We start from the raw sequence: 27,401 nt of genomic DNA, 5'->3' as shown, positions 1-27,401 counted from the left end.
TGCCGTAGCACAGTGGTTATGTTACTGGCCTAGAAGTCGGAAGACCTGGACAAATAATCCAGGGATTGGAGTTCAAATGCCAAGAGTCAGTTAAATAAATCTGGAATAAAAAATTATTATCAGTCTTGTTGACCATGAAGTTAATAGATTGTCCCAACTAGTTCACTGGTTATGGGGTGACACAGTCGTTAGCACTGCTGCTTCACAGTGCCAGGGACCTGGGTTCGATTCTGGTTTTGGGTGACTCACTGCGTGGAATTTGCACGTTCTCCACGTGTCTGCTTGGGTTTCCTCCGGGTGCTCCGATTTCCTCCCACAGTCCAAAGATGTGCCGGTTAGGTGGATTGGCCATGCTAAATTGCCCCTTAGTGTCCAGAGATAACGCGGGCTAGGAGGGGTTATGGGGATAGGGAATGGGCCTAGGTAGGGTGCTCGTTCAGAGGGTTGGTGCAGACTCGATGGACCAAATGGTCTCATTCTTCACTGTAGCATGCTATGGTGCTCATCATGAAAATGGAGCTCAACACGTTTCTTGGTCAAAGTGTCCAGACGCCAAACAGGTATCAGGAGAAACCTCGATTGTGGGCTATTTCGATTTAATTAAATGTGTGGGCTGCGTGGGAGGGAAAATTTAAAGGCTTTTATTTGGCAGTTGTTATTAACACCCACAAAAAAAATTTGAATTTTCCGAAGAATAAATCCCGAGGAAGAGAATAAATATCGCGGAAGAGAAGGCCTATGTCATTCTGTTGCCTGGTTGGCAATTTCTAATGGTGTTTAATTTTCTGGAGTGTTTTTAAAAGATGAATTCTAACATGATTACATTAGGTTTATTGGTGTCAGAGAGCACAGCTTCTCTCCTTGTTGTTTCCACTGATGAGCTTTCAGAATCTGTGTATTTTTGTGCTGTGCAGAAGGCACAATACAGATGTGTTTTTGCACAGAGCTCTAAGACTTGGTTGCTGATTCCCTTTGTTTTTGTTTTCATCAGGTGTAAGTCATTTTGCCTTTTCTGATTTTAGTGATTTGTATTTAATGTCTTTAGTGTTAGAAAATTAATTTAATTCTATATCCCCCCCCCCCCCCCCCCCCCAAAAAAACCCCATACCATCTAAATAGAATGTTGAACAAAAGGATATTAATCTCATCTTATTCATGACTATCGTATCCAACCTGAGAACTGAAATCGGGCAGCTTTTTTGATGTGCAGTCTAGTCACTTGTATCTGAAACAGCAGCACTGGGCAGCAGGGCTGCTGCTTCTCTGTCTATAGTACAGCCAAAGTATATATATAAATCTATATTAGTATATACCATATAGTTGTACAATTGTTATATTGTTAAGCACAATGCCAGATTTGAGTATCCTGACCCGTCATCCTCCTTTCTCTTTGACAGTTTTGGCTAGTTGGATCCAAGTGAAATATCCTTGTTATTCACTGATGATAAGAAGTTAAGAAGTTTCCCAATCGGAACTTAATAATAGTTGTTGTTTTAAAAGAAGTTACTTACAATCATACTAATACAGGGATTGCCAAAATTTGAATTAACATGAAAATGTGGTCCAGCCTATTAAAGTTAACCCAGTGGGTTAAAATTAGTGGGTGAGGGATCAGGAGAGCTTTGTGGCTGCCCATCAAGGCAAATGTCATCTACCCTCTGCTTGCTACCCCTGTAAACTCATTCATTAAGTAGTGCATCCAGGCACATCTTCCCAGCAGCATGGAATCCAATGCATCGGCACTGTTACTGTACTTAACCATTCAACTCGGTCACCGTGGTACATGTTCATTTTCTCTTCATGGAAGAGCCTTCCATGATGATGTACCTGCCGCCAGACATCAGCAGGAAGCTGAGTCATTTCATAACCATATTTCATACACTCCTGGCCATGGAGACAGCAGCTCAGATACATCCCAGCTCCTCCAGGTAACCTGATAGAGGGGGAATGGGGGCAGGGAGGAGCATCTAGCGAAGCATGCTGCCCCAGTGCAGAGGATGTAGGTGCAGCCAAATGGATAAGGGTTTAGGATTGGGAGCAACCAGAATAGAGGGTCAGTTGACTTATTTTGGGAGCTGCATTACCAATTGGGCTACTTGTCTGAATTGGTGCAGCTGGAACAATGTCAAAACGTTTGATACCATCTCGGACAAAGCACTTCATAGATTGGATACCCAATTCACCAGTGGAAACGCAGTTCACCACTGGTACATTGTGGCTGAAGTATGCACAATCTATATAGGATACACTGCAGAAACTCACCAATACTTCTTCAACAACACCCCAATCCTCCGGCCTCCTCCACCTCAAAGGCAAGGCCAAGAAGTACATGGAAATATAACCACCTTTAAGTTTCTGTATAAGTTGCACGCTAATCCAGCTGGACATGTATCACTGTTCCATCATTGCTGCATCAAAAATAAGGAAGTCCTCCAATATTACTGGTAGAATGCCATCAACTTATGGATTGCAGCATTTCAAGTTCGATCCACCACCTCTTGCTTGAGGGCCTTGATAATGACACGTGAGATATCATGAGCATGGATTTTAAAATGCTGCTTTAACTTGTAAAAAGAATTGGAAAATATGCTGATGATGCTAGTTGGCTTTCAGAAGACTGAATAAGTGGTAGTTAATGGAGCAAACGTCAACTGCTCTGTCCTGGCAGTAGTTGACAGAGTTGACATTTTATAAAGATCTCTGAACTAAAGCAGACTTGCTATAAATCTGTGGTTTGAACAAATTCTCCTAAACTCTCCCTTTATTCTTTAGGTGACCTTGAACTTATGTTTCATCAACCAGTTGAAATGGTCTCTTCCTACTTGTCTCTCAAACCTTTTCTAATTTGAATACTTCTATCAGATCTAATATATCCCGACTTCTAGTTATATTAATCACTATCATCATAGCGACACATTAGCAAATCTCTTCCAAACCTTCATGGAGCAAGTATGTATGCAAAACTAGACACAATATTCTGTGTTCAAAATAAAATTTGTACACGTTTAGCTTTTGCTTTTTGAACTGTTTGTCCCATGTGCCTGTGCGGCGTCTGCACGTTCTCCCTGTGTCTGCGTGGGTTTCCTCCGGGTGCGCCGGTTTCCTCCCACAAGTCCCGAAAGACGTGCTATTAGGTTATTTTGGACATTCTGAATTCTCCCCGTGTACTCGAACACACGCTGGAATGTGGCGACTCGGGGCTTTTCACAGTAACTTCATTGCAGTGTTAATGTAAGCCTACTTGTGGCAATAAAAGATTATTATTACTACATAGGAAATCTGATTCTTCTACTTATCTTTACCACCTTTTTTCCACTTTTACAGATTTGTGTATCTGAAGTCCTATGCATGTCTGTTTATCCCTAATGCCATTAGCGATTTATCATTGTGGAAAATTGAAAGTGCCACCTGTTTAATTCTTGTCCGGTGTTTTGACAGTGAAAATCTAAATACGCAATTTGAAATGGGAAGAAAAACGAACTTGCTGATCTGCAGAATGTCAAACAAATTTCTTCTTGTGGGCATTTAAGTGAATGATTTGAAATGCTGGCAGGAATCTAACTCTGGGAAATAAAGCGATGAGATGTTAATATTGTATAATTTGCGTACCGAGTGCTTAGGAATTTTCGAAGGAGCATTGAACAGCGTTATATTGAATAAGGCTAATCATTGTTGTGCATTCCCTTATATTCTGAAACAAATCTACAATAAGCTTGTGACCATTCACTTAGCTACTTCATGTGAGGTTTTATTTATCCTTTTGATATTAGACCAAATGTCTTGTATTATAATCACAAACCAAAAATCATGGCAAAAATACAAAGCTTTGAAGATCAGTTAAATGATAATTTAGTATGTAATATAAGAGCAAATGAAAGTTCTCAAAATGTTGTTACTAATTACAATTTAGCTTGTAGCTCAGTTTTTAAAGATGGCAGCAGGAAAAGAATGGAGCAGTTATCAAAGAAGGAATACATTTTATACTGGAATAATTCTAATCTTTACTGTCCCAGTGGTGAGGAAAGTCTACTATAATATCTTGATAACATCGATGTGAATTTTTAGTATCGAGAGTGCAGTACAAGAAATTTGGTTAATTTTCCACAAATTTAATATTGTTTTGTATAAAAACTAACTTGCACATTCAAAGATAAATGTTTACATCTTTTAGCATAAAAACAAACTAATTTGTTTTCTGTCAACTTTAACAAATATAAGTTTTAGCAAGAAGTTCTCAAGATTATGCAGATTTGTAAGAGGAGGGTTTTGTCAAAATCGATCTTGGGGGTTTGCATTGTTTTTAAAATATTTCAATTGTTCAGTTTTAGACACACTTCAACAGATAATTTCAAACATTGAATCGCCCTGATAGCTCAGTCAATAAATACACTTGAGTCCCACAGGCGAGGAGGGTCCCAAGTTTAATCTTCCATTTTGTGCTCCGTCAGCTGGCTTTAGCCGGAATGGCATGAACTTCAGCAGGAACCACCGTAATGAAAAAAATTCTATTTTATGGCATGCCATCTATTCTACTTTTGCCCTCATGTTATTTTACTTTTAAGAGCATTGTGGATTACACATGGAAATTAATTTCTGCGCATGCAGAGAAAATTGTGAACTACAGAAAGCGAGAAGGAAGGGTGCAAAATAAGAATGAAAACCGAATTCCAACGCAAGCCGTATTGTGCAATGTCCGTATTTGTTAAAGTGGCATGCGCAGATATTCAGCTGCAAAGAAATTGCTGGTTCACGTAATATTTGTTTGGTTTCAATATTTTACCAGTGATTAGAATTATTTCTTGCGAGACATTATAAAATCCTTAGGAATAAAGATATAGTTGAAAATGTTCACTTCACAGCTGCTAAAACAGATGGTAACTTGCAACTAGTTGCAAGTGTTTTTGAGTGCACAAGATTCAAAGTTTAGTACCTGATGGATATTCATGTAATCAGATTCATTTCACGTAGAATGAAGATCTAGTGAAGATGTTTTTCCCTTGAGTATAATACAGCACTGAAGTAGCTACTCAGCCCATCATGCCCGTTCACTCTCACTGAATGAAAAAGGCTGAGACAAGTAATTATATTTCTGTTTTAAAAAAAAAAAAGGAACTATTTATGATGATGAAACCTGAGTCAGGCATCCAGTTTTATTTCCATTTATTTCTCAACGTTGTGATTTTTTTATAGCTAACCAGTGATAGCTATAGCTGGCTTTCCCTGCATTGACTTTAATTTAGAGAAGGTACATTTGCTCCAACTTGGATTGAAGCTCTTTCTGCAGGGTTTTCTGACATTGCAGGTTGCAGCCACCTTGTCAAGGAATTGATGTGACATTAAGTTAACAATCAAAATTATGGTTCTCCGTACTCAGTTTCTGTATTTCCATTCATTGTTGTATGAGGTGCTAGCTGTCATGGAGATGCTTTATGTTTAAGTTATTCATGGAGCTTTGATCCTCTGGTGCCTCCAGTTCAGAAGGATAAGTGAAGGAAGAGCAAAATCTGGTGGTTTTCATTCGAGGCACCAACTTTATTATCATCGGGAAATGCATACAGTCAGGGGACAAAAATCGGAAACATAATTTATGCGTTGCTACAACAAATTGCGTTTGCTATAAAATACAGATACTGACCATGGTAATAACTTTTCTTCTTCTCTATATTATTTTCCCAGATTGGGCACAGCTGGCACCAAGTCTTTTTTCTAAATTTATCCCAAATATCCTTCCCCCTGCTTTGGAATGCAAGCTCTCAGAATATGCTGCTCAAGACCAAAAACTCCAGCGGGAATTGATGCAGAATGGTTTTGCCAGGTAAAATTTAGACTCCCATGTTTCAAACCTACCATTGTAAATATGGCTGCTTATTTATTTATTTTTATTCATTCAAGGGATGTGGGCATTGTTGGCTAGGCTGGCATTCATTGCCCATCCCTAATTGCCCTTAGGTGGTGGTGAGCTACCTTCTTGAACCGCTGTAGTCCATGTGATGTGGGTGCACACACCCACAGTGCTGTTAGTGAGGTAGTTTCAAGAATTTGAACCAGTGACCGTGAAGGAACAGTGATATATTTCCTGATAATCTTCATTCCACACTTAAGGAATTGGCCATGGAAATAGTTGATCCATTGCTGGTCATTTTCCAAAATTCTTTGGACTCTGGAATGGTTCCTGCGGCTTGGAGCGTAGCTAATGCAAACCTGCTATTCAATAAGGGAGGTAGAGATAAAACCGGGAACTGTAGACCAGTGAGCATAACGCAGGTAGTAGGGAAATTGCTGGAGTCGATTATCAAGGATTTTATAGCTCAGCATTTGGAATGCAGTGGTATAATCAGACAAAGTCAGCATGGATTTACGAAAGGGAAATTATGCTTGACAAATCTGCTGCAATTATTTGAAGATGTAACTAATAGAGTTGACCAGGGACAGCCAGTGGATGTGGCTTATTTAGACTTTCCTAAGGCTTTTGACAGGGTCTCACATAGCAGGTTACTATGTAAAGCACATGGGATTGCAGGTAGTATCTTGAGATGGATAGAAAGCTAGTTAGCAGACACGAGACAAAGAATAAATGGGTATTTTTTTGATTGGCAGGCAGTGACTAATAGGATACGACAGGGAGCTGTGTTACGACCCCAACTGTTCACATTAAATATTAATGATTTGGACGAGGGAACTAAATGTATTATCTCCAAATTTGCAGATGATACAAAGTTAGGTGGGAGGGTGAGCTGTGAGGAGATTATCCACTTTGGTAGCAAAAACAGGAAGGCAGATTATTATTTGAATGGGTGTAAATTGAGAGAGGTGGATACTCAGCAAGACCTTGGTGACCCTGTGCATCAATCGCTGAAAGTAAGCACTCGGGTACAGCAGGCAGTAAAGAAGGCAAATGGTATGTTGGCCTTCATAGTGAGAGGATTTGAGTACAGGAATAGGGCTGTTTTACTGCAATTGTATAGGGCGTTAATGATACCACACCTGGAGTACTGTGTGCAGCTTTAGTGTCCTTATCCGAGGAAGGATGTTCTTGCTATGAAGGGAGTGCAGCAAAGGTTTACCAGGCTGATTCCTGGGATGGCGGGACTGTCATGTGGAGAGACTAAGTCAGTTAGGAATATATTCATTGGAGTTTAGAAATGAGAAGGGATCTCACAGAAAGTTATAAAATTCTAACATGGTTAGACAGGGTTGATTCAGAAAGAATGTTCCTGATGATGGGGCAGTCCAGAACTAAAGGTAAACCTTTTAGTACTGAGGTGAGTCAAAATTTCATCACCCACAGAGTGGTGAATCTGTGGAATTCACGATCACAAAAAGTAGTTGAGACCAAAATATTGTGTGATTTCAAGAAGGAATTGGGCATCAAGGAATATGGGGGGATGGCGGGATCAGGTATTTTGATGATCAGCCATGATCATAATGAATGGCAGAGCAGGCTCAAAGGGTGTCCTCCTTCTACTTTCTATGTATGTTTCTATGTAAGTCAGGAGGGTGAGTGGTATGGAGGGGATCTTCCAGGTGGTGGTGTTACCATGTTTCTGCTGCCCTTGTCCTTCCAGCTGGAAGTGGTCGTGAGTTTGGAAGGTGCTGTCTAAGGAGCTTTGATGAGTTCCTGCAGTGCATCTTTTTGTTACACAAGGCTGCTACTGTGCGTTGGTGGTGAATGGAGTGACTGTTTTGGATGGCATGTTAATCAACATAGAACATGCAGTGCAGAAGGAGGCCATTCGGCCCATCGAGTCTGCACCGACCCACTTAAGCCCTCACTTTCACCCTATCCCCGTAACCCAATAACCCGTCCTAACCTTTTTGGACACTAAGGGCAATTTATCATGGCCAAGCCACCTACCCTGCGCGTCTTTGGACTGTGGGAGGAAACCGGAGCACCTGGAGGAAACCCACGGACGCGGGGAGAAAGTGCAGACTCCGCACAGACAGTGACCCAGTGGGGAATCGAACCTGGGACCATGGCGCTGTGAAGCCACAGTGCTAGCCATTTGTGCTACCGTGCTGCCCATCAAGAGGGCTGCTTTGTCCTGGATGGTGTCAAGCTTCTAAAGTGTTATTGGAGCAGCACTCATTCAGGCAGGGGGTGGGAGGGATTATTCCATCACATAGCAAAGATCAGTGGGAGACTAGAGGACTGGGAAATCTTTAGGGGGCAACAGAAAGCTACTAAAAAAGCTATAAAGAAGAGTAAGATAGATTATGCGAGTAAACTTGCTCAGAATATAAAAACAGATAGTAAAAGTTTCTACAAATACATAAAACAAAAAAGAGTGGCTAAGGTAAATATTGGTCCTTTAGAGGATAAGAAGGGAGATTTAATAATGGGAGATGAGGAAATGGCTGAGGAACTGAACAGGTTTTTTGGGTCGGTCTTCACAGTGGAAGACACAAATAACATGCCAGTGACTGATGGAAATGAGGCTATGACAGGTGAGGACCTTGAGAGGATTGATATCACCAAGGAGGTAGTGATGGGCAGGCTAAAGGTAGACAAGTCTCCTGGCCCTGATGGAATGCATCCCAGAGTGCTAAAAGAGATGGCTAGGGAAATTGCAAATGCACTAGTGATAATTTACCAAAATTCACTAGACTCTGGGGTGGTCCCGGCGGATTGGAAATTAGCAAACGTGACACCACTGTTTAAAAAAGGAGGTAGGCAGAAAGTGGGTAATTATAGGCCAGTGAGCTTAACTTCGGTAGTAGGGAAGATGCTGGAATCTATCATCAAGGAAGAAATAGCGAGGCATCTGGATGGAAATTGTCCCATTGGACAGACGCAGCATGGGTTCATAAAGGGCAGGTCGTGCCTAACTAATTTAGTGGAATTTTTTGAGGACATTAACAGTGCGGTAGATAACGGGGAGCCAATGGATGTGGTATATCTGGATTTCCAGAAAGCCTTTGACAAGGTGCCACACAAAAGGTTGTTGCATAAGATAAAGATGCATGGCATTAAGGGGAAAGTAGGAGCATGGATAGAGGATTGGTTAATTAATAGAAAGCAAAGAGTGGGGTTTCTCTGGTTGGCAATCAGTAGCTAGTGGTGTCCCTCAGGGATCAGTGTTGGGCCCACAACTGTTCACAATTTACATAGATGATTTGGAGTTGGGGACCAAGTGCAATGTGTCCAAGTTTGCAGACGACACTAAGATAAGTGGTAAAGCAAAAAGTGCAGAGGATACTGGAAGTCTGCAGAGGGATTTGGATAGGCTAAGTGAATGGGCTAGGGTCTGGCAGATGGAATACAATGTTGACAAATGTGAGGTTATCCATTTTGGTAAGAATAACGGCAAAAGGGATTATTATTTAAATGATAAAATATTAAAACATGCTGCTGTGCAGAGAGACCTGGGTGTGCTAGTGCATGAGTCGCAGAAAGTTGGTTTTCAGGTGCAACAGGTGATTCAGAAGGCAAATGGAATTTTGTCCTTCATTGCTAGAGGGATGGAGTTTAAGACTAGGGAGGTTATGCTGCAATTGTATAAGGTGTTAGTGAGGCCACACCTGGAGTATTGTGTTCAGTTTTGGTCTCCTTACTTGAGAAAGGACGTACTGGCACTGGAGGGTGTGCAGAGGAGATTCACTAGGTTAATCCCAGAGCTGAAGGGGTTGGATTACGAGGAGAGGTTGAGTAGACTGGGACTGTACTCATTGGAATTTAGAAGGATGAGGGGGGATCTTATAGAAACATATTAGATTATGAAGGGAATAGATAGGATAGATGCGGGCAGGTTGTTTCCACTGGTGGGTGAAAGCAGAACTAGGGGACATAACCTCAAAATAAGGGGAAGTAGATTTAGGACTCAGTTTAGGAGGAACCTCTTCACCCAAAGGGTTGTGAATCTATGGAATTCCTTGCCCAGTGAAGCAGTAGAGGCGCCTTCATTAAATGTTTTTAAGATAAAGATAGATAGTTTTTTGAAGAATAAAGGGATTAAGGGTTATGGTGTTCGGGCCGGAAAGTGGAGCTGAGTCCACAAAAGATCAGCCATGATCTCATTGAATGGTGGAGCAGGCTCGAGGGGCCAGATGGCCTACTCCTGCTCCTAGTTCTTATGTTCTTATACCTGACGTAAGCTGTGTTGATTCTGGACCGGCTTTGAGGAGTTAGGAGTTGATTTACTCACCGCAGGATTCCTAGCCTCTGACCTCTGGTAGCCAAAGTGTTTATGTGGCTAGTCCAGTTCAGTTTCTGGTCAATGGTAATCCATATGATGTTGACAGTGGGGGATTCATCAATGGTAATGCCATTGAATGTCATGGGCTAATGGTTAGATCCTCTCTTGTTGGAGATGGTCATTGCCAGGCACTTGTGTGGCATGAATGTTACTTGCCACTTGTCAGCCTAAGCCTGAATATTGTCCAGGTCACGCTGCATTTGGACATGGATTGCTGCATTATCTGAGGAGTTGCAAATGTTGCTGAACATTGTGCAATCATCAGTGAACATCCCACTTCTGACCTTATGATGGAAGGAAGGTCGTTAATGAAGCAGCTGAAGATGGTTGGGCTGAGGACACTACCCTGAGGAATGCCTAGTGGTGTCCTGGAACTGAGATGATTGACCTCCAACAACCACAACCATCTTCCTTTGTGCTCAGTAGGACTCCAACCAGTGAGGTTTTCTCACCGATTTCCATTGACTCCAGTTTATCTAGGGCTTCTTTGTTGCCACACTCGGCCAAATGCTGCCTTGATGTCAAGGACAATCGCTCTCACCTCTGGAGTTCGGCTCTTTTTCCATGTTTAAACCAAGGCTGTAATGAGGTCAGGAGCTGAGTGGCCCTGGCAGAATCTAAATTGAATGTCAGTTAGGTGTTAAATGTACCTGTTCATTTTTTCCTGAAGTTATTTATTCATCTATCCAGACAGATCCTAACGCTGCCCCATTCCTCCAGCCCCGTTTCCCAACTTCTATTTAAATGACATTCACCTGCACGTAACTTATAAAGTGATTAATACCTACAATTAATTATGTGAAGTAAAGCTACCTGGAATCAGCGTCAATTTAGTGTTTGAACCTTTGTCTTTTGGTCTAATCTCACAGTTTAGCGCTGGGGACCACTATATCTCTACTGTTAACTGCTCTTGTGGTTTTGAATGTTTGTTTTCTTTTAGTCTTAATTACCAGAAATAGATACAGTGCTTAGTCTGGTCCAAAAATCATTATTCGATTCAGCCTCCTGTTTGCTTTGTTGATTGCCATTCTGCAGTGATTAGGAATGCTGACTGTTCGGCCTCCTAACACCTATGGACCTGTCAACCTCAGCCATGGCTATTTCAGTGCCATTTTTTGTGATATTGTCTGTTTTGCTTTTTACATGTTCCACTTTATACTTACACTAATAACCTATTTAATTGGTGGTCTCGTTCCCCCAATTGAGCTATTTTCCTAGGTTCGTTATTAGAAACAATTGAGAGCGCAACAGTGTTTTCCAGTGCTCCAATCCGCACTCATCCATGATCTAAACTCAGTATTCCACGCTGTTCTAACAAGTGTAGCCTTATCCTATCCGCCAGTTGTTTTTTATACATCAAACTTTACCATAAATCTCTAGTTTGAGTGTGCAACTTTGTGGTGCACCTTTTTGAATCTTGCTATGACCTAGCTGTGCCAATATGATTTCCCCTTCCATGGGATCCATGATTGCCAGACCATGGAATTCTTGGTACTGTAGGCCCCTATCTTTGGTGTGAAGAAATCTGTTTCAGTCAAAGGCTCCACCTTCTGGACTGCACCCACTCTGGCTTGTCGGACAGTCCATTTGTTCTGCAGGCGGAAAACAGATAGAACGTTACATGAGTTTCTGAGCGTGAAAGACTCCTTTTCAGACATTGACATCTTCTCCAGCAGAAAAAAAGCTGCAAATTCATCACTGTGGAGAGATTGCCCCTCACGGCAACTGACCATTACAACTTATTTGTTTTTAGGCAACCAACCAATGCCTGACCAATCTTCACCCACTGATTAAACAAAAATGCATGAACACTTTATGCTTTTAATAGAGAGCTTTTCTGAGAATTCTTACTTTGCTTTCCCTGGTCAGATTGATAGATGTTTCCTTGCATTGGCTCTGTTTTGTGAAGGCTTTCTCTGTGAAGGTTTTAACAAAGATCTGTGCCACTTCCCTCTATGTTAAAATACTAATTCTGCGGGGAGTCCTCAACCTCGCGTTATTCAGCAGCTCGTGACTCCCAACTTAATTCAGGGAGACCCAAATCTCCTCCCATCCAGTGCTTTAAAAGCTGCTCTTTGATGCTTTTTGAGACATATTTCTATGGAAAAGTGTTTGTGCAAACACCTAAATATTTAAAAAGTTATTTTTAAAATTTTGATTGCAGTTTTTTCAGACGGTTGCGCTCGCCTCAGCAGTGCTCCGCCTCAATGTGAGTTATGGCAACTGTTTTAGATTTTTACTGTGCCATGTGATTGAGCTGGGAACTTTCTTCACACAAAGGCAGGGACCTATAACACCAAGTCTTCCATGGTGGCGATCATGGCTAAGCCATTGGGTACAAAGTTCGTAAGGTCACAGATGCAATATTGAAATTGCTGTGTCGATAACAAATATACATTCCAGACATTTGCAGCAGAAATTATAGAGCGGTGACAACGAGGAGGTAAAGAACCTAATTATTGTCATCGTTTCCCAAACTGTCATTTCAGCAATTTTTGGCTCATTGTTGCCTTGTTACTATTTTTAAAATTAAAGAATACAGTAATTCCACTTGATATTTGCAATCTGAAGTGACAACTGTCACTGCCGTGTAACAGTTTAATTGCAGGATAAATTGTACATTTCCATGCCTTTTGCTTCACTATCTACCTGAAGTACATACAATAGCACTTATTTTGAAATGAAAGGTTATGGTCTTTAAATGTGACTATTGGTGACTTGACCTGTCTGCCCCGCGATCTCCAGACAGCCCTACAGCAAACCCCCCACTCTCCAGCAGCGAGGCATCATGCCCCCCTCATCTCACCCAAGGTGGCCCCTCCCCCACCCTTTTCTGCCCTGTCCCCATGCGTCCCCTTCTGACTCCCCTTCAGGCAAGCCCCCACCCCCCTCATGGCCATGACCCCTCTCCAGCCTCGCCCATTGATGGTGCTCTTGGCACCCAGGCAGTGTCGACCTGGTCGCCCTGTCCCCGAATACCCGGGGGCTCCAATGGCTTCTGAGCCCCTGGTGTGGTCATGACGTCTGGTCTCCGTTCATGGAGACCAATAGGGCAGCACGGTAGCACAGTGCTTAGCACAATAGTTTCACCGCGCCAGAGACCCAGATTCGATTCCCGGCTTGGGGCACTGTCTGTGCAGAGTCTGCACGTTCTCCCCGTGTCTGCGTGGGTTTCCTCCGGGTGCTCCAGTTTCCTCCCACAGTCCAAAGATGTGCAGGGGTAGGTGGATTGGCTATGCTAAATTGCCCTTCGTGTCCAAAAAGGGTAAGGTGAGGTTACGGGGATAGGATGGAATTGTGGGGATAGGGTGGAGGTGTGGGCTTGGGTAGGGTGCTCTTTCCAGGAACCGGTGCAGACTCAATGGGCCGAATGGCCTCCTGCACTGTAGATTCTGTGAATAGTAATTCCTATCGGCCTCGTGCTGCGCCGGCAGGGGAGGAGAATCCCAGGAGCCTGGAGACTCCGGCTTCTAATGGGCTGAGCATGTTTAAATGGTTGACGGCCAGTGAGGACGTGAACCAGATCGCCTAAAGTGCCGTAGGCCAGGTCCATCGCGCCCCAATCGACGCCTGGTGCGAACCCCATTTAGGGACTCTCCTATTTTCCTGGAATTGCGGAAGGTGGGACAGGCAGGGGGAGAATCGCTCCCATTGTGTTTTTGTGCTGAAATAAATTCACCAAATCTTATTATTCAGACACCCATCACAAAGATACATTTCCTGTTTTTCCTTTATCAATTGCTCTGCTAATTTCCCTTCTTGCAGTGATAGAATTGAACCTTAAATGTGTTTCCACATTCATTTTCAATTTGATTTTGAAGTGTGGGCCAGACTAGGTAATTTTGTTCCCAAGGTAAAAAACTGCATTTAATAGGTTAAAACACAGAGCTCCTTGTATTTGCTGATAAATTGATAGCACGTGCGATCAAACGTTCATCAATTATAAGTTGCTGATTTAAAGGAGATGCAAACTGCATGACTCCGTACTTACCAATAGATTACCTCCTTGTGTGTTTAGGTTAAAACAAAATATTTGTTTATAATTCAAAATTGCTGGATTTGGTCTTTACCTGAGGGAGGAACATGTTACTTTCATTGAAAAATAGATTTTCATTATTTGAAAATAAAACCATTTTCTATTTTAAAGTGCAAGTATTTCAGCTTTGATGCAAGATTTATTGCTGAAGTATCTGTTTTAGGCACATTTGAGAATTTATTCATGGTGTGCAGCACTGACCCGACCAAGAAGATGCAGCCACTGTTATAACTAGAGCAAATGGAGACCTTGTAATGTCCAACAGCAATGAGTGTTAAACCCCTCAGTCCTCTCCATCTCGAGCTGGTCATTTCATGGTCACTCCTAATTTACAATTTTTTACCCCTCGCACTTTTTCTCTGCTTCGGCTGTTGCCTATTGTTACTCCCTTGAGCCTTTTATAGTAATTAAGTGAATGTAATATCTCTTTTGGGTGGAATTTTACAGCCCCACCCACCCACTTGTTCTCCGGCGGCAGAGGTCCTGCGACTGCATCTCTTGCCGTCAGGAAACATGTGGCAGGAGTCTGGTCTCGCCGATGAAAACAGCCAGAATATTCCAGTCAGTATGTTATTGCTTAATCAACATCCTGGTGGTTACCATTGATCAGAAAGTGAACTGGACTAGCCATATTTATAATGTGGCTACCAGGACCAGTCAAAGGCTAGGAATCCTACATGAGTAACTCACCTCCTGACCCCGCCCAAAGCCTGTCCACTATCTACAAGGCACAAATCAGGAGTGTAATGGAATACTCTCCACTTGCCTGGATGAGTACAGCTCCAACAGCACTCAACTCAAGAAGCTCGACACCATCCAGCACAAAGCAGCCCGCTTGATTGCTCCCCTTTCCACAAGCCTTCAAACCCTCCGCCAGCGAGGAACAGTGGCAGCAGTGTATACCATCTACAAGATGCACTGCAGGGACTCGCCAAGATTCCTTAGACAGCACCTTCCAAACCCACGACCACTACCATCTGGAAGGTCAAGAGCAGCAGTTACCTGGGAACCCCACCACCTGGAGGTTCACCTCCAAGTCACTCACCACCCCGACTTTCAAATACATCGCTGTTCCTTCAGTGTCTCTCGGGCAATGTCCTAGGGTTCCCTCCCTAGCAGCACAGTGGGTGTACCTACACTTGAGGGACTGCAAGGTTCAAGAAGGCAACTCACCACCTTCTGAAGGGCAACTAGGGATGGACAATAAATGCTGGACTACCCAGCGATGCCCACTTCCCGTAAATGAAACAAATGGAGATTTTTCCAGTAGCTGCTGCACTAAGCTTTAAGTTGTAAACTTTGCTTTGGTAAACACCAATTACTGTAATGAGTTCCATTAGATTTTAAGTAGTAAATCTTTCCCAATTGTTTACCCTCTCTTTTCTCATGAAAGCACTAGCTCAGCAAGCAGTGCATGAGAGGAGGGAACCTTGCACCCCTTGGGGCTGTCACCAAGAAGAATATAAATAGATTAGAGTGTTGTGTCAAACCTAGCTTAATAAGCTCTGAAGGTTCAAATACCTATTTGTGTGCAACATGCAATTGAAATGCTCCCCAGAGCATTGTACTTTGCTACAGGTGCAAAGTAATTTTTTTTTTTTTTAAAAGAGAGGGATACTGGGATCATCTGATACTGCAACCTGAAATTCACACTTGGCTCTTGGATTAACCTGTTTAGAGTAGAGATGTCCCACCCACGGGTCATTTCAATTGGTCTGCTGACTGACTCTCAGTCTGAAGAAAATTGCCAATATGAACAACTGAGTTGACAAATCAGGCATACATCATTACTGGTTGCTGTGACCTTCCTATTCCATCAATGTTCTTCTCCAGTTGGAACTTGCAGCATAGCACACTTTTAAGCAAGTTATGCCAAATGTGTAGCTGGACCAACGTACTGATGGTTAAAATTTAAGTGTGGCAGCTGCAGTGGAAGGATTTTTATTTTTGTCCTTGCATGTGTTTGAAGCAGTCGACACAAATGTTGCCTAGAATGGACTCCTCCCTCCCTATCTTTGTCACCCCAAACAGCCCACAACCCTTGAGATATACGCACACTCTCTAATTCTGGCCTTTTGAGTGTTCCGGATTTTAATCGCGTTACCATTCGTGACCAGGCCTTCAGCTGACAAGGCCTCATAAGCACTGGATCTGTCTTCCTTAATCTCTCCACCTACCTCTCTTTTCTCCTTCAGGATGCTTTTTAGAATCTACGCCTTTGACTAAGTGTGTTGTCTTCTGCCCTATCATCTCGTGCAGTGATTTTATGAAAGTTTGCTTAATAATGCTCCTCTGAAGCCCTTGTGGTATATTATTTTATTGAATCATACCAGATGATCACTTGCAGTGGCTTCTCTTTCCCCCTCCTGCACTTTTACCTTTGGTGCCCCTGCCCAGGAAACTATCCTTGCCCCACTCCTGGTGACTTGATGGTGACTTCATCTAAAAGCACAGAGTTAATTTTCACATGTATGCTAACAACCAGCCCTACCTCACCACCTTGTTTCCTCCACTATTGCTAAGTTTACCTGACATCCAGTACTGGGTGAGTAGAAATTTCCTCCAATTAAATATTGGTAAGACTGAAGTTAATGTCCTCCGTCCCTGCTCAAAACTTCAGTTCTGAGCTACCGACTTCATCTCTCCTCTGGCAGCAATCTGAAACTAAACCACTGTGTTATGTTTGACTCCCGAAATGAGCCTCAGACCACATATTTGCGCCATCACTAAGGCCGCCTGTTTCGACCTCTGTAACACCTCCAGTCTCATCTCATCTCCTGCTGAAACTCTCCGATCTACCTGCCATCCTCTTTCTGACCTCTTGAGCATCGCTGATTTTAATTGCTCCGACATTGTTGTCCCTGCCTTCTATGGCCTGTTTTATTAAGTTCCCACCCTGCTTCTCTTTAACTCGCTTTCTTCCTTCAGGATGAAATGATCCCCTCTTGTTAAAGGCCCTATATAACTGCAAGTTCTGTTGTTCTAAGGCTCAGAGGAACTGGGATCTGCCTCTGCCATTGTATACACAGTCACATTAAGTCAAGCTTGTTTTATTAAGTAGCTCAGCCTTATGGAATGATGAACATGCACTGTGAGAAAAAGAAAGTCATAATATCCATAATTGCCACAACCATTAATGGAGAAACAATTGTTCAGTGCCTAAAGTGATAGGCAGAGTTAATAACTAAATACCACAAACATGCTCCACATGCCAGACATCGTGATATCTGGAAAATAACCTGGTTCATAACTAATGTCATTGTCTTTTCCCAAAATATAAATAAAACCTATTATTCCCCTAGCTGCAACTGCAGTAGTATATGAAGGTGCAATCATTTTTTGCACTCGTATGTTTTTTATTTCTACTGACAAAATAGCTTGAACTGTTCTGGTCTCGATGTGGAGAGATTTTGACTCTTTATTTTCCACCTTCTCATTTGATTAGAGGGGATCAGTCACGGAAAAGAGCTGGAGAGGAGCTAATGTTTAGTAAGTGACTTTAATCTTAAACATATCTTTTCAAAGTTTGTTCTTGTAACATTGCAAAGTATGTGATTTGAATGAAGACCTGGTGTCCTGGAGTTTGCACTGGCCAAACCAATGCAAAAGATCGCAGAGTTTCAAGGGTAAGTTGGCAAGTTATGTTCATTGCAAATAAACTGGTTTTAAGGCACATCATTCTAGAAGATAGCTCCACTGTCAAAACTGGCCATGAACTTATCGCCACTTGATGTTTCCACGAATTGCACCTGTTTGCTGCCCTCTTTCTTATGTGCAAGAACTCTAATAGGGATGTTTTTAAAAGCTTTTAAATTTTTTGTTAACTTATAAGAAACTGACTACTGTACATTAATGAAACTAGTATATGGTTCGATGTAGTTTTTGTGAGTTATTTCCGTTTTTTAATATCTGGTCACTTGCAGGTCCTGGACTAGATACTGATTGAGAAACCCATTTTGACTGTTAATGAAACCACAACATTCTTTAATCAAATATTACTTCTTGAAGCCTAATTTTTCTTAAAAATACATTCTAAAATGCTGCACGATTGCACTGATTCATGAAAGATTTTAGTTTGTGGATCTTGATGCTGCTGTGTGCTGGAATGGTGGATAAGGAAAGTCCCACATGACCGTGCCAGGAGCCAGAGGACGATTTTCGAATAGGGGGCCAATTAAAGGCCACCTCCGAGAGCCTCATCCTTTTCAGGACAATGGGCAGGCTCTTGAGGCTGAGGGCCAATAAGATCCCTTCCTGGACTGAGAAATTGGTAACACAGCCCTCCGACACGGGAGCTGCAGTTGCAGATAGGAAAAAGAGAGGTTCTTTAACGTGGAGTTGCCCTCTTGAGAGCTTTAACATTTTTGTAAATTAAAGAGGCCTCAATTGCCAAGCTGCCATCATGGAGGGACCAAAACTATTACAATTGCAGGGAGAGTGGCGGGGATGAGATCCCCAGCTGGATGCAGCACCACCCTCCTCCTGGTCTGCTGCCTAAGGCCTTCTTCAACCCCTGACCTCAGCAATGGGCCACATGATGAATGGAAAATTCCAGTTGCCGTTTAATGAGTGCCGCCATTTTCAACCAAACATTTAACCCTTTGTATTTGATATGCAAATAGGTGGAAACTGAAAAACCCTTCCAGAAAGCAGAGTGATTTGGGACGCAGTTTGTATCCGCATCACTAATGGCACTCAAAGTGGGAACACCTGGCTATATAACTTTGTGTCTTACTCTAGTTTCCCCGAGAAGAAACGGTGTAGTTTATTCAAATATTGCAAATGTTTACTATTCCTTGACCTTTTTATAATCGTGTTAATCTAACTATTTTTATTTTCCCTCCCTTTTGTGTTTTAGATGGGTCAGCATCATCATCATGTGCAAATACAAGAGGATTCAGATAGTGAAGAAGTGAAGACTTGTTTTCTGTTGCCTTGGAATAAAAGGACTGAACTGAAGGCATAAACCGTACAGGGAGTTATGCAATGGAGTGGCATCTGCTGAAGCTCAGGCCTGTTTTACTCTTGCCCTCCCCCTTTAAAAAGAAGGACTTGTCATCTTTTAAGTTTTGATTCTGATGATCATGCTGCTAATAGACTTTGGAAGTACTTTTTCCAATGGCTCAAAATATGGCGTTGTGCCTGGACCGGTTGTATAGTGTAAAAGTTCATATTGAAAGAGCTTCAGCATCCTGGCGATGGTTTCTGAATGGAATTAACTTTTTTTTGCAAGAAGCACAGTGTCCAGCAATCTTCTCGCATGCTTGCCATTTTCATGACTTTTTAATCATTCAAACACCCGATAAAGGTGCTCCCTCTTTTACTATGTCGGTCAGGGTATGTTTCTTTTTGTCTGTTTCATTCCTAAGGATTTGCTTTGGAGTAGCAGGGATAATAACTCTTTGGTATTTACTGTAGTTTCTACACTAATCCCCATCCTCGCATGTTTTTAAACTGTTGGTCCACTCTTCTGTCAGAATCTGAACTAAAATCCGTTTGCAACTTATTTAACTAAATGATTTCACCACAGTGAGCAATCATGAACATCTAAATGTGGATGTACGGTGATCTGAAGATAGGTGTTTAAAACATTGAAAATTCACTATTGGTAAAGGATTAACCAAAAACAGGGTACACAAAAGTAATCAGAATTAGATTTAACCGGTTGATATACATAAAACCCCAACTGCATTATTTACATTGAATGTATTTCCTATTGAATACAGTATAACTCAATGTTTATGTAACACTGTGCTAAATAATTACCCTCCCACCACATCAATTCTAGAGCATTTTATCAGCTTTAGTATTGTGGTATATTTTGCTATTGTAGGTATTTTGACTGCGTGAAGACTGTGCCATTTGTTACATTATTCCCGTTGCCTATTGTCTTGAATCTGGTTAATTGAGCGGCAGTCAGAATGTAAAAAAACTTTTTCTCATACAGTAAGTCTGCTCTACTAAATCTGTGCAGTTAATGCATCGCTGCTTTTGCTGCGATTGTTTTCAGTGTCACCGCTGCTTCACTGTGAAGAAAGGGCAGTAATCTTCAGGATATTGAAGCGGAGGACAAAAGCACAAGATGGAAGCTATCCTGATAATTTCACATTCAACACTTGCGTGGTATTAATCTTGCTTCGTGGGTAATTTTCCAAGTTAATTCAGTGTGACTGTAAAAACCGTAGGAAAAATGTATGAGAGAACAAGTAATTGTAAATTTTGGGTTAAAATTGAACAACTCGTGCCCACCTGGCTTATAGCAGTTATTTCAAATGTGCAATAAAACCCATAATTGGATTTTGGATATTATAACACTCTTTTGCTCACTTGTGTAACTATTGTAGTAATTGCTTACCTTTGCAGTCCTCAACTGCAACCTGTTTGCATATTATTACCTACTGAATCATCGGGGTAAGAGTGTTACCAGTGAGTGAAATTTTAAGACGTTTTCTTATGCACCCATGTAAATTGGTGATAACCAGTGGTACGGGCAGACTGTAACGTAAAGTCACCGAGTCCCAGGTGACCATAGGCTGTTTTCCCCTTTGAGGGGGAGAGCTGACTGGTGATGATTTAGCCTGAGAATCTCCACACCTCGGGCGAAGGGCAAAATTGAGAAGGTGGGTCTTCCATGAATAACCTCAGCCGGTGCGGGAATTGAACCCACGCCGCTGGTTACGCTCAGCATCACGAACCAGCTGTCCAGCCAACTGCACTAAACCGGCAGAATGTAGAACCCTATTGAAATTAATTTAGCGTACGAGTATTGCGGGCTGTAATTTCTCCTGTTAAAACATTGCTGAAATATGACCGCTCAGCAACCAGTCTAACAATGCTTTGAGGCCTCTATGCAAGCTAGAAGACATGTTTAACATTGTAGATGAATCAGCTTTTAATTTGAAACATAGTGGTGCATTTCCCAGCAGTTAACCCTTATATTGAACATAATTTTTGTCACTGAATCCCTATTTTTATTAAGACCAACTCTTTGTGTTTGGTTGAAATGTTCTTGTGGCCCTAACAGATCAGGGATAGAACATTATAGATTTCCCATAAGTCGCTAACCATGTTTTCTGCTATTTTTATTTATTTCTGTGAGCTGTTTACAGATACGCATTTTAATGCCAATACTACCCGATCCTCCCTCAGCCACCACCTGTATTTTTGGTACTGAGCTCCCATGCTACACTGTGATGCACAATGTGCCAACCAAACTGAGACCCTGAATAGCACCTGCTCTTTTCAGTATTTTGTTAAGCAAAGGGCGATTTTGGGGAGTAGCAGCACTGGACTCCGAACTGATCCTTCAAGGCCACTTTGATCTGTCCATTGAATTTACAACATAGAAGTCAGTCATTTGGCCCAACTGATCTGTACCAGTGTTAATGCTCTACCTGAGCATCCTGCTGCCCTACTTCAACCAATGTAAAATTCTAAGCTTTTCTGTCATATGTACTTAACTAGCTTCCCCTTCGAGACATCCATGCTATTAGCTCTAACTGCTCCATGTGGCAGCAAGTTCTACATTTGGACCACTCTCTGGGTAAAGAGGTTTACCTGAATTCTTCATTGGATTTATTAGTGACTATCTTGTATTTATACCCATAGACTTTTGACTCTTTCCCCCCTCCACCCCCAACTGATGTAGTGAGGGTCTTGTGCGGTGAACAGTGTAAACGATTTAAGTACCCATCTTTTAGCATCTAATTTCACACCCTGCGCTACACCAATTTTAAAACATTTATCTGAATTTGCTCCCAGTGGTATTGACCATTTATGCTAATGGCGTCGTGTAAACTGAAAATAAAGGTTTTCCCTAAACTGTTTGCACTGTTACTTTGAGTAAACTTTTAAAGGAAAATATTTTGATGTACAAGTATTCATTCCAGATGTGATTCGCAGTGCTCCATGTAAAAATGGAAAACCGGAAATGGCTTTGTGTCTTGCTGAGGTGGTGTTCCATTGTAGATAATTAATCTTGATTTTGTAATGCTGGTGCCAGTTTCTGATATTTATGAAATTTGGGTGGGGTAGGGGAGCGATTTCTACAGTACATTATTTGTACTGAAATTATAAATGGGTTTGTAAAAAGAATGCATTTATAATTTGGCTATATTAAGCAGAAATCAATCAGGCTAAATTAATTACAATTATCAAATCTTCTAGTTGTTTCAGATAGGATCAAAAAGCTGTTAAAAGAAGTCATAGTTTGTGCAAAACAAAGTTATTTTTTCGGAATGTATAATTAAGGGATGAGAATTTGACTTATTTAATGTGCATTAAGGCACGATAAGGGCAGTGAAGTGGCCAGGTGATTTGCAGAGCTTTGAGCATAGCTTTTAGACTGGAATGCAAACAAATACTTCAAAGTAAGGTCTGAAATAAAAAGTGTTTTGTCTCTTCAGTTGTAACCTGTGCAGCCTCAACCTGTGTTTCACCATAGACTCCTTGGGGAAGATTCCAGGCTGCAAACACAAAATACATTTAGTATGCTAAAGACTTCTCTATATTTAATATCTGGCACAATATTGGCAACTTTTCATCTCTGCGGCTGGCTGTCTTTTGTTTTCTGCCAGCTGCCAGTAACTGGCATGGAAAGATTGTAACCTCTGAGGAGATAAACATACAGTGGCAAAGTTTGCAGAAAAGTGCCACAAGTTTTTGAAAATAGCCAGGTAGCTGCTCTAAATACTATTATCTTAAAACTATAATGGTAACAATTTTCATCTTAAGGATGTCAAGTGTCGGGGGGGGGTTACTTACGACCAAGTCATCTACCCCAGTGCCTCGGCTGCTAAAGGCACAAAGCTCAATCCTTGTCTTGAAATAAGGGGTTTGGGTTGTTGTCGGGGAGAGGAAGGGTTTACAGACCGAGATAACACACAGAAACTGTAGATGTATGGGAAGGATAAATATCAATCTAAATATCAATTGAAGCTTAAATTAACAGCACACTTGAAAATTAATATTTGAAGTCCCAAATTTATATTCTTAGGGTTAATTTTTATTTTGTCAGAAGTGAGGATGTTCCCTTTTGTTGAGAGTTGTTCTGCCGGAGGTTGTTTACAGTTGCAGCATACAGTGCAAAGAGCCGGCAGAGATTTAAGCCGTGACATCTGTGGAACTGTCTGTCAACTCTATTTTGAGCAACTTAAATTTCAAGATTCACAACATGAAAATTGTAAAACAATTAAAATACAAATAAAGACAGCCAGGCGATGAACAGCTGGTGCACCGTGTTTGTCTTATCCATTGTGTTACAACTAAGCAACATAAATCTCACTGCTTCGCACCCGTGAATAGCCAAGTATTCACCCAGGAGACGCAAAATGATTTAACAATTCTTAATCCAATTCAGGGAAAAATAATTCTGGGAAATGTCATTCCGACCCCCCAAAGGCACGGAAAACAAGTTACATAAGATAAGTGTCCACGAGGTACACCAACAATGTTTGCACTGATTCAGCACTTTGCTGCACAAGCCAACAGTGTATTCCAAATGTCTAAAATCTAATTACTTCTGTGCTTGGCTTTGTCACATTTCAGAAATTTAGGTGTGTACTTCCTTTTAAATAAGAGCGTTTCCTGCACTTGAAGAGAGAGTCACTTTTATCTAAAGAGGGAGGAATTTTCAATGTAATATACATTTCCATAAATCCTGTTTGGGAAAAAATGAATAATCATATCTCTTCTCTAAAATGCTGTCTAGGTATTGGATTTTATACCGATTGGACTTTCGTACAAATTTCTGGGGAATGACTTGAGTGTGATACATCGGTGTTTTGACACCCCCTGTCAGAGGTTTGTGTCTGTCATCAGCTAGGTTATAGTATATATGATGGGAGATCCAAAACACCAACCTGTGGGACTACTTCCCTGTGAAATTGGTTAGCCTTAACCCAAAGGTATTTGATTGATGTATGACACATATGGTTCCTGGAACATCTGATCATTTTTAAATTCGGGAGTTCTGCACATACGCAATAGGCTGAACTCCTGTAATTGTAAAAGTGGCTTCAATAGCATAGGTCAGAAAGCAGCCTCCAGACCTCAACTGGTTTCTCAATGGGAAGAAAGCCACTTGGCATGTCCCCTAGCAAGGTGGCTACTGCAGAGAACTAGCAATAGACTCCTTCCTATTTCCAATTGTTACTGAACCTACGACTGATGCATGAATATTAAACCTAGCTGTCCACAAGAGGCTTCTCCAATGGCTCACTGTGTATATGCATTACTTACATAAGAACATAAGAACTAGGATCAGGAACAGGAGTAGGCCATCTGGCCCCTCGAGCCTGCTCCGCCATTTAATGAGATCATGGCTGATCTTTGTGGACTCAGCTCCACTCTCCGGCCCGTACACCATATCCCCGAATCCCTTTATTCTTTAGAAAGGTATCTATCTTTTTCTTAAAAATGTTTAAAGGAGCCTCAACTGCTTCACTGGGCAAGGAATTCCAGAGATTCACAACCCTTTGGGTGAAGAAGTTACTCCTACACTCCGTCCTAAATCTACTTCCCCTTATTTTGAGGCTATGCCCCCTAGTTCTGCTTTCCCCGACCAGTGGAAACAACCTGCCCGCATCTATCCTATCTATTCCCTTCATAATTTTATATGTTTCAATAAGATCCCCCCGCATCCTTCTAAACTCCAATGAGTACAGTCCTAGTCTACTCAACCTCACGTCATAATCTAATCCCCTCAACTCTGGGATCAACCTAGTGAATCTCCTCTGCACTCCCTCCAGTGCCAATATGTCCTTTCTCAGGTAAGGAGACCAAAACTGAACACAATACTCCAGATGCGGCCTCACCAACACCCTATACAATTGCAGCATAACCTCCCTAGTCTTGAACTCCATCCCTCTAGCAATGAAAGACAAAACTCGATTAGCCTTCTTAATCACCTGTTGCACATGCACACCAACTTTTTGCGACTCGTGCACCAGCACACCCAGGTCCCTCTGCACAGCAGCATGTTTTAACATCTTACCGTTTAAATAATAATCCATTCTGCTGTTATTCCTCCCAAAATGGATAGCCTCACACTTGGCAATATTGAATTCCAATTACTTAGTTCAGATCTGAACATACTGGCCTCAATTTCTGGTCTCTAGTCAATTAACTATCCTAAGTTTGGAAGCAGTTGGAAAGCTAAAGTACTTGGAATTGGGAGTGGGAGGAAACTAGTAAAGATTCCCATTCCTTATTACTTGCTAGTCTTAATTTTAAAAGTGGAAATTGGATGCAGGCAGAACAGGAGTTCGCTTTGATACACCTCAGATTGAAATAGCCAGGCGACGCTCTCTTTCTATACTCTCACATGGAGAATGATTACTTGATGAGCATCTGAGAGTCACTAGTACTTTACCAATGAGCTTCAGGATTGGAGACAGAAGGTGGGTGGAGGGAGGAGTGATGGATATTGCAGAGCGGAAATACTATCCCTCTGGGTAGAGAGACTCAAACCAGGCAAGCCATTTTAGTAAATGTCTTACAATATGGAAACCTTAATGAGGCCAAATGAAATTTCTTCACAGGCAGAAGTTACATTTACTTATCTTTCGAACATGTTTATGGCGAGAATACCTTACACTGAAATTCTTCACCTTTGTTAATTTGAAAATATATTCTATTGTGTAGAAAGAGTGATTAAATGATCATATTTCAAGCTGTTTCTAACCTGGGTGCCTTCTTAAATATGGCACTTAAATTAAAATTGCACCATCTTTGTGTTTCGATTGAAGGGGCCAGCCCTCTCATAGATTTCCAAGGTTATGAGACTATAAGAGATAATTAATGCTCCTCGGAGATTGCATAGGAAGTAAGTTTGATCTCTAATGCGGCAAATTGCAGTGAGGTGATATCCGTTTGTCATGGCGTAATGACATTCAACCGTCATTCAAAATTAAAAGTTAGCCCTCTACAGCACATTTGTTTTTCAAAGTGCTCGAGCCTACAGAACATCTAAACAGTTTGAGCAAATCTACTTTGAGTAAGGTAGTATGAGTGCTTAGTATGTCTCCAAATAAAAATGCTGCTGTGGTAATGTGGCCCTGCTAATTATCTTTAAATATGGTTGGAGAAGAGCACTGGTGCAGTAAGTAGGAATGTCTGGGTTTAAAATTCAGCTTATAGAAACTGACAAATAAAATTGAAAGCAAGGCACTATGTTACACAAGATAAAGTAACTAAATTCATGTTTGCACTAAAACAAACTCATACTATATGGTAAAGTTGCTTATTTTGTTAAAGGAGAAATTATTGTTAATTTGATATTGGGGATGTCTGATTGGGATCTGCAGTACCTTGGGTGTTTACCGCTCTTTCAATAAAATGATCCAGTTTGCTGCAAATTTGCTAGGATTTGTTTTTGTGACCATTAAGATGTATGTAAATAATGGCGTTTATTTCTAGTTCCGACTGTCTCTGATAATTATTTTGAAGGACAATAAAAATGTAGCTTTTATGTTAGTTTTTGTTTGCCTAAAATTGTGGCTTCTGATTTGGATGTGGTTTTTATTTATTCCGTCACGTTAAGTGACTTTGTTTGGCATTCTGCTGACTCAATTTGCTAATTCTGTGTTAATTCACACCCTTGCCATATAATTTAAGTTCCGTCATATGCTATAAAACCTATAAGGCTATTTTCTTCTGTGGAGCGGTCAGCCTGGATTTCCTTGATTCTTCATTTATTTCATGCTTATTGACCTGCTGAAACGCACACTCCAACTTCAATGTTGACTTATTTGTCATTGCATTTAGCTAAACATGTAAATTTAAATTAAACAAATAAGTTTTATAGCAGGAATTAAACATATACCCACTTTAAAAATGACTAAAGTGCTAAACAACATCGTGGACAGTCAAATCCTAGTTGTTAATTCACAACGACAAATTGTGTTCAGGTAACACTTTTTAACACGACATAACATCTGAAAGTGCTTCGCTGGAGTAACATAAAACTAAGTACAAATTTGGCCATATGAGATACTAGGGTAGATGGCAAAAAGCTTTGCCAAAGGGGTAAGTTTTAAGGACCCTCCTATAGGAGGAAAGCAAGGCAGAGAGGAGGAGAGGTTTCATAGAATCATGGATTTTACAGTGCAGAAGGAGGCCATTCGGCCCATCAAGTCTACACCGGCCCTTGGAAAGAGAACCCTATCTAAGCC

General features: G+C 41.4%; 1 protein-coding gene across 1 annotated transcript in view; it reads left to right on the top strand.

Moving 5' to 3' along the window:
* Nucleotides 1-26,703, top strand: part of cacul1 (CDK2 associated cullin domain 1) — a 107,288-nt gene extending 80,585 nt beyond the window's left edge. The window contains exons 7-9 of the mRNA XM_072479500.1: nt 5,677-5,815; nt 17,675-17,718; nt 19,088-26,703. Coding sequence (XP_072335601.1) covers nt 5,677-5,815; nt 17,675-17,718; nt 19,088-19,134 — 230 coding nt within the window. The 3' untranslated portion in view covers nt 19,135-26,703. The remainder of the gene's footprint in view (nt 1-5,676; nt 5,816-17,674; nt 17,719-19,087) is intronic.
* Nucleotides 26,704-27,401: the final 698 nt, after the last annotated feature.

The sequence above is a fragment of the Scyliorhinus torazame genome, chromosome 16 (genome assembly GCF_047496885.1).
Source record: "Scyliorhinus torazame isolate Kashiwa2021f chromosome 16, sScyTor2.1, whole genome shotgun sequence".
In the NCBI taxonomy this organism is placed as follows: domain Eukaryota; kingdom Metazoa; phylum Chordata; class Chondrichthyes; order Carcharhiniformes; family Scyliorhinidae; genus Scyliorhinus; species Scyliorhinus torazame.
This window is presented reverse-complemented; position numbering and strand designations above follow the sequence as displayed.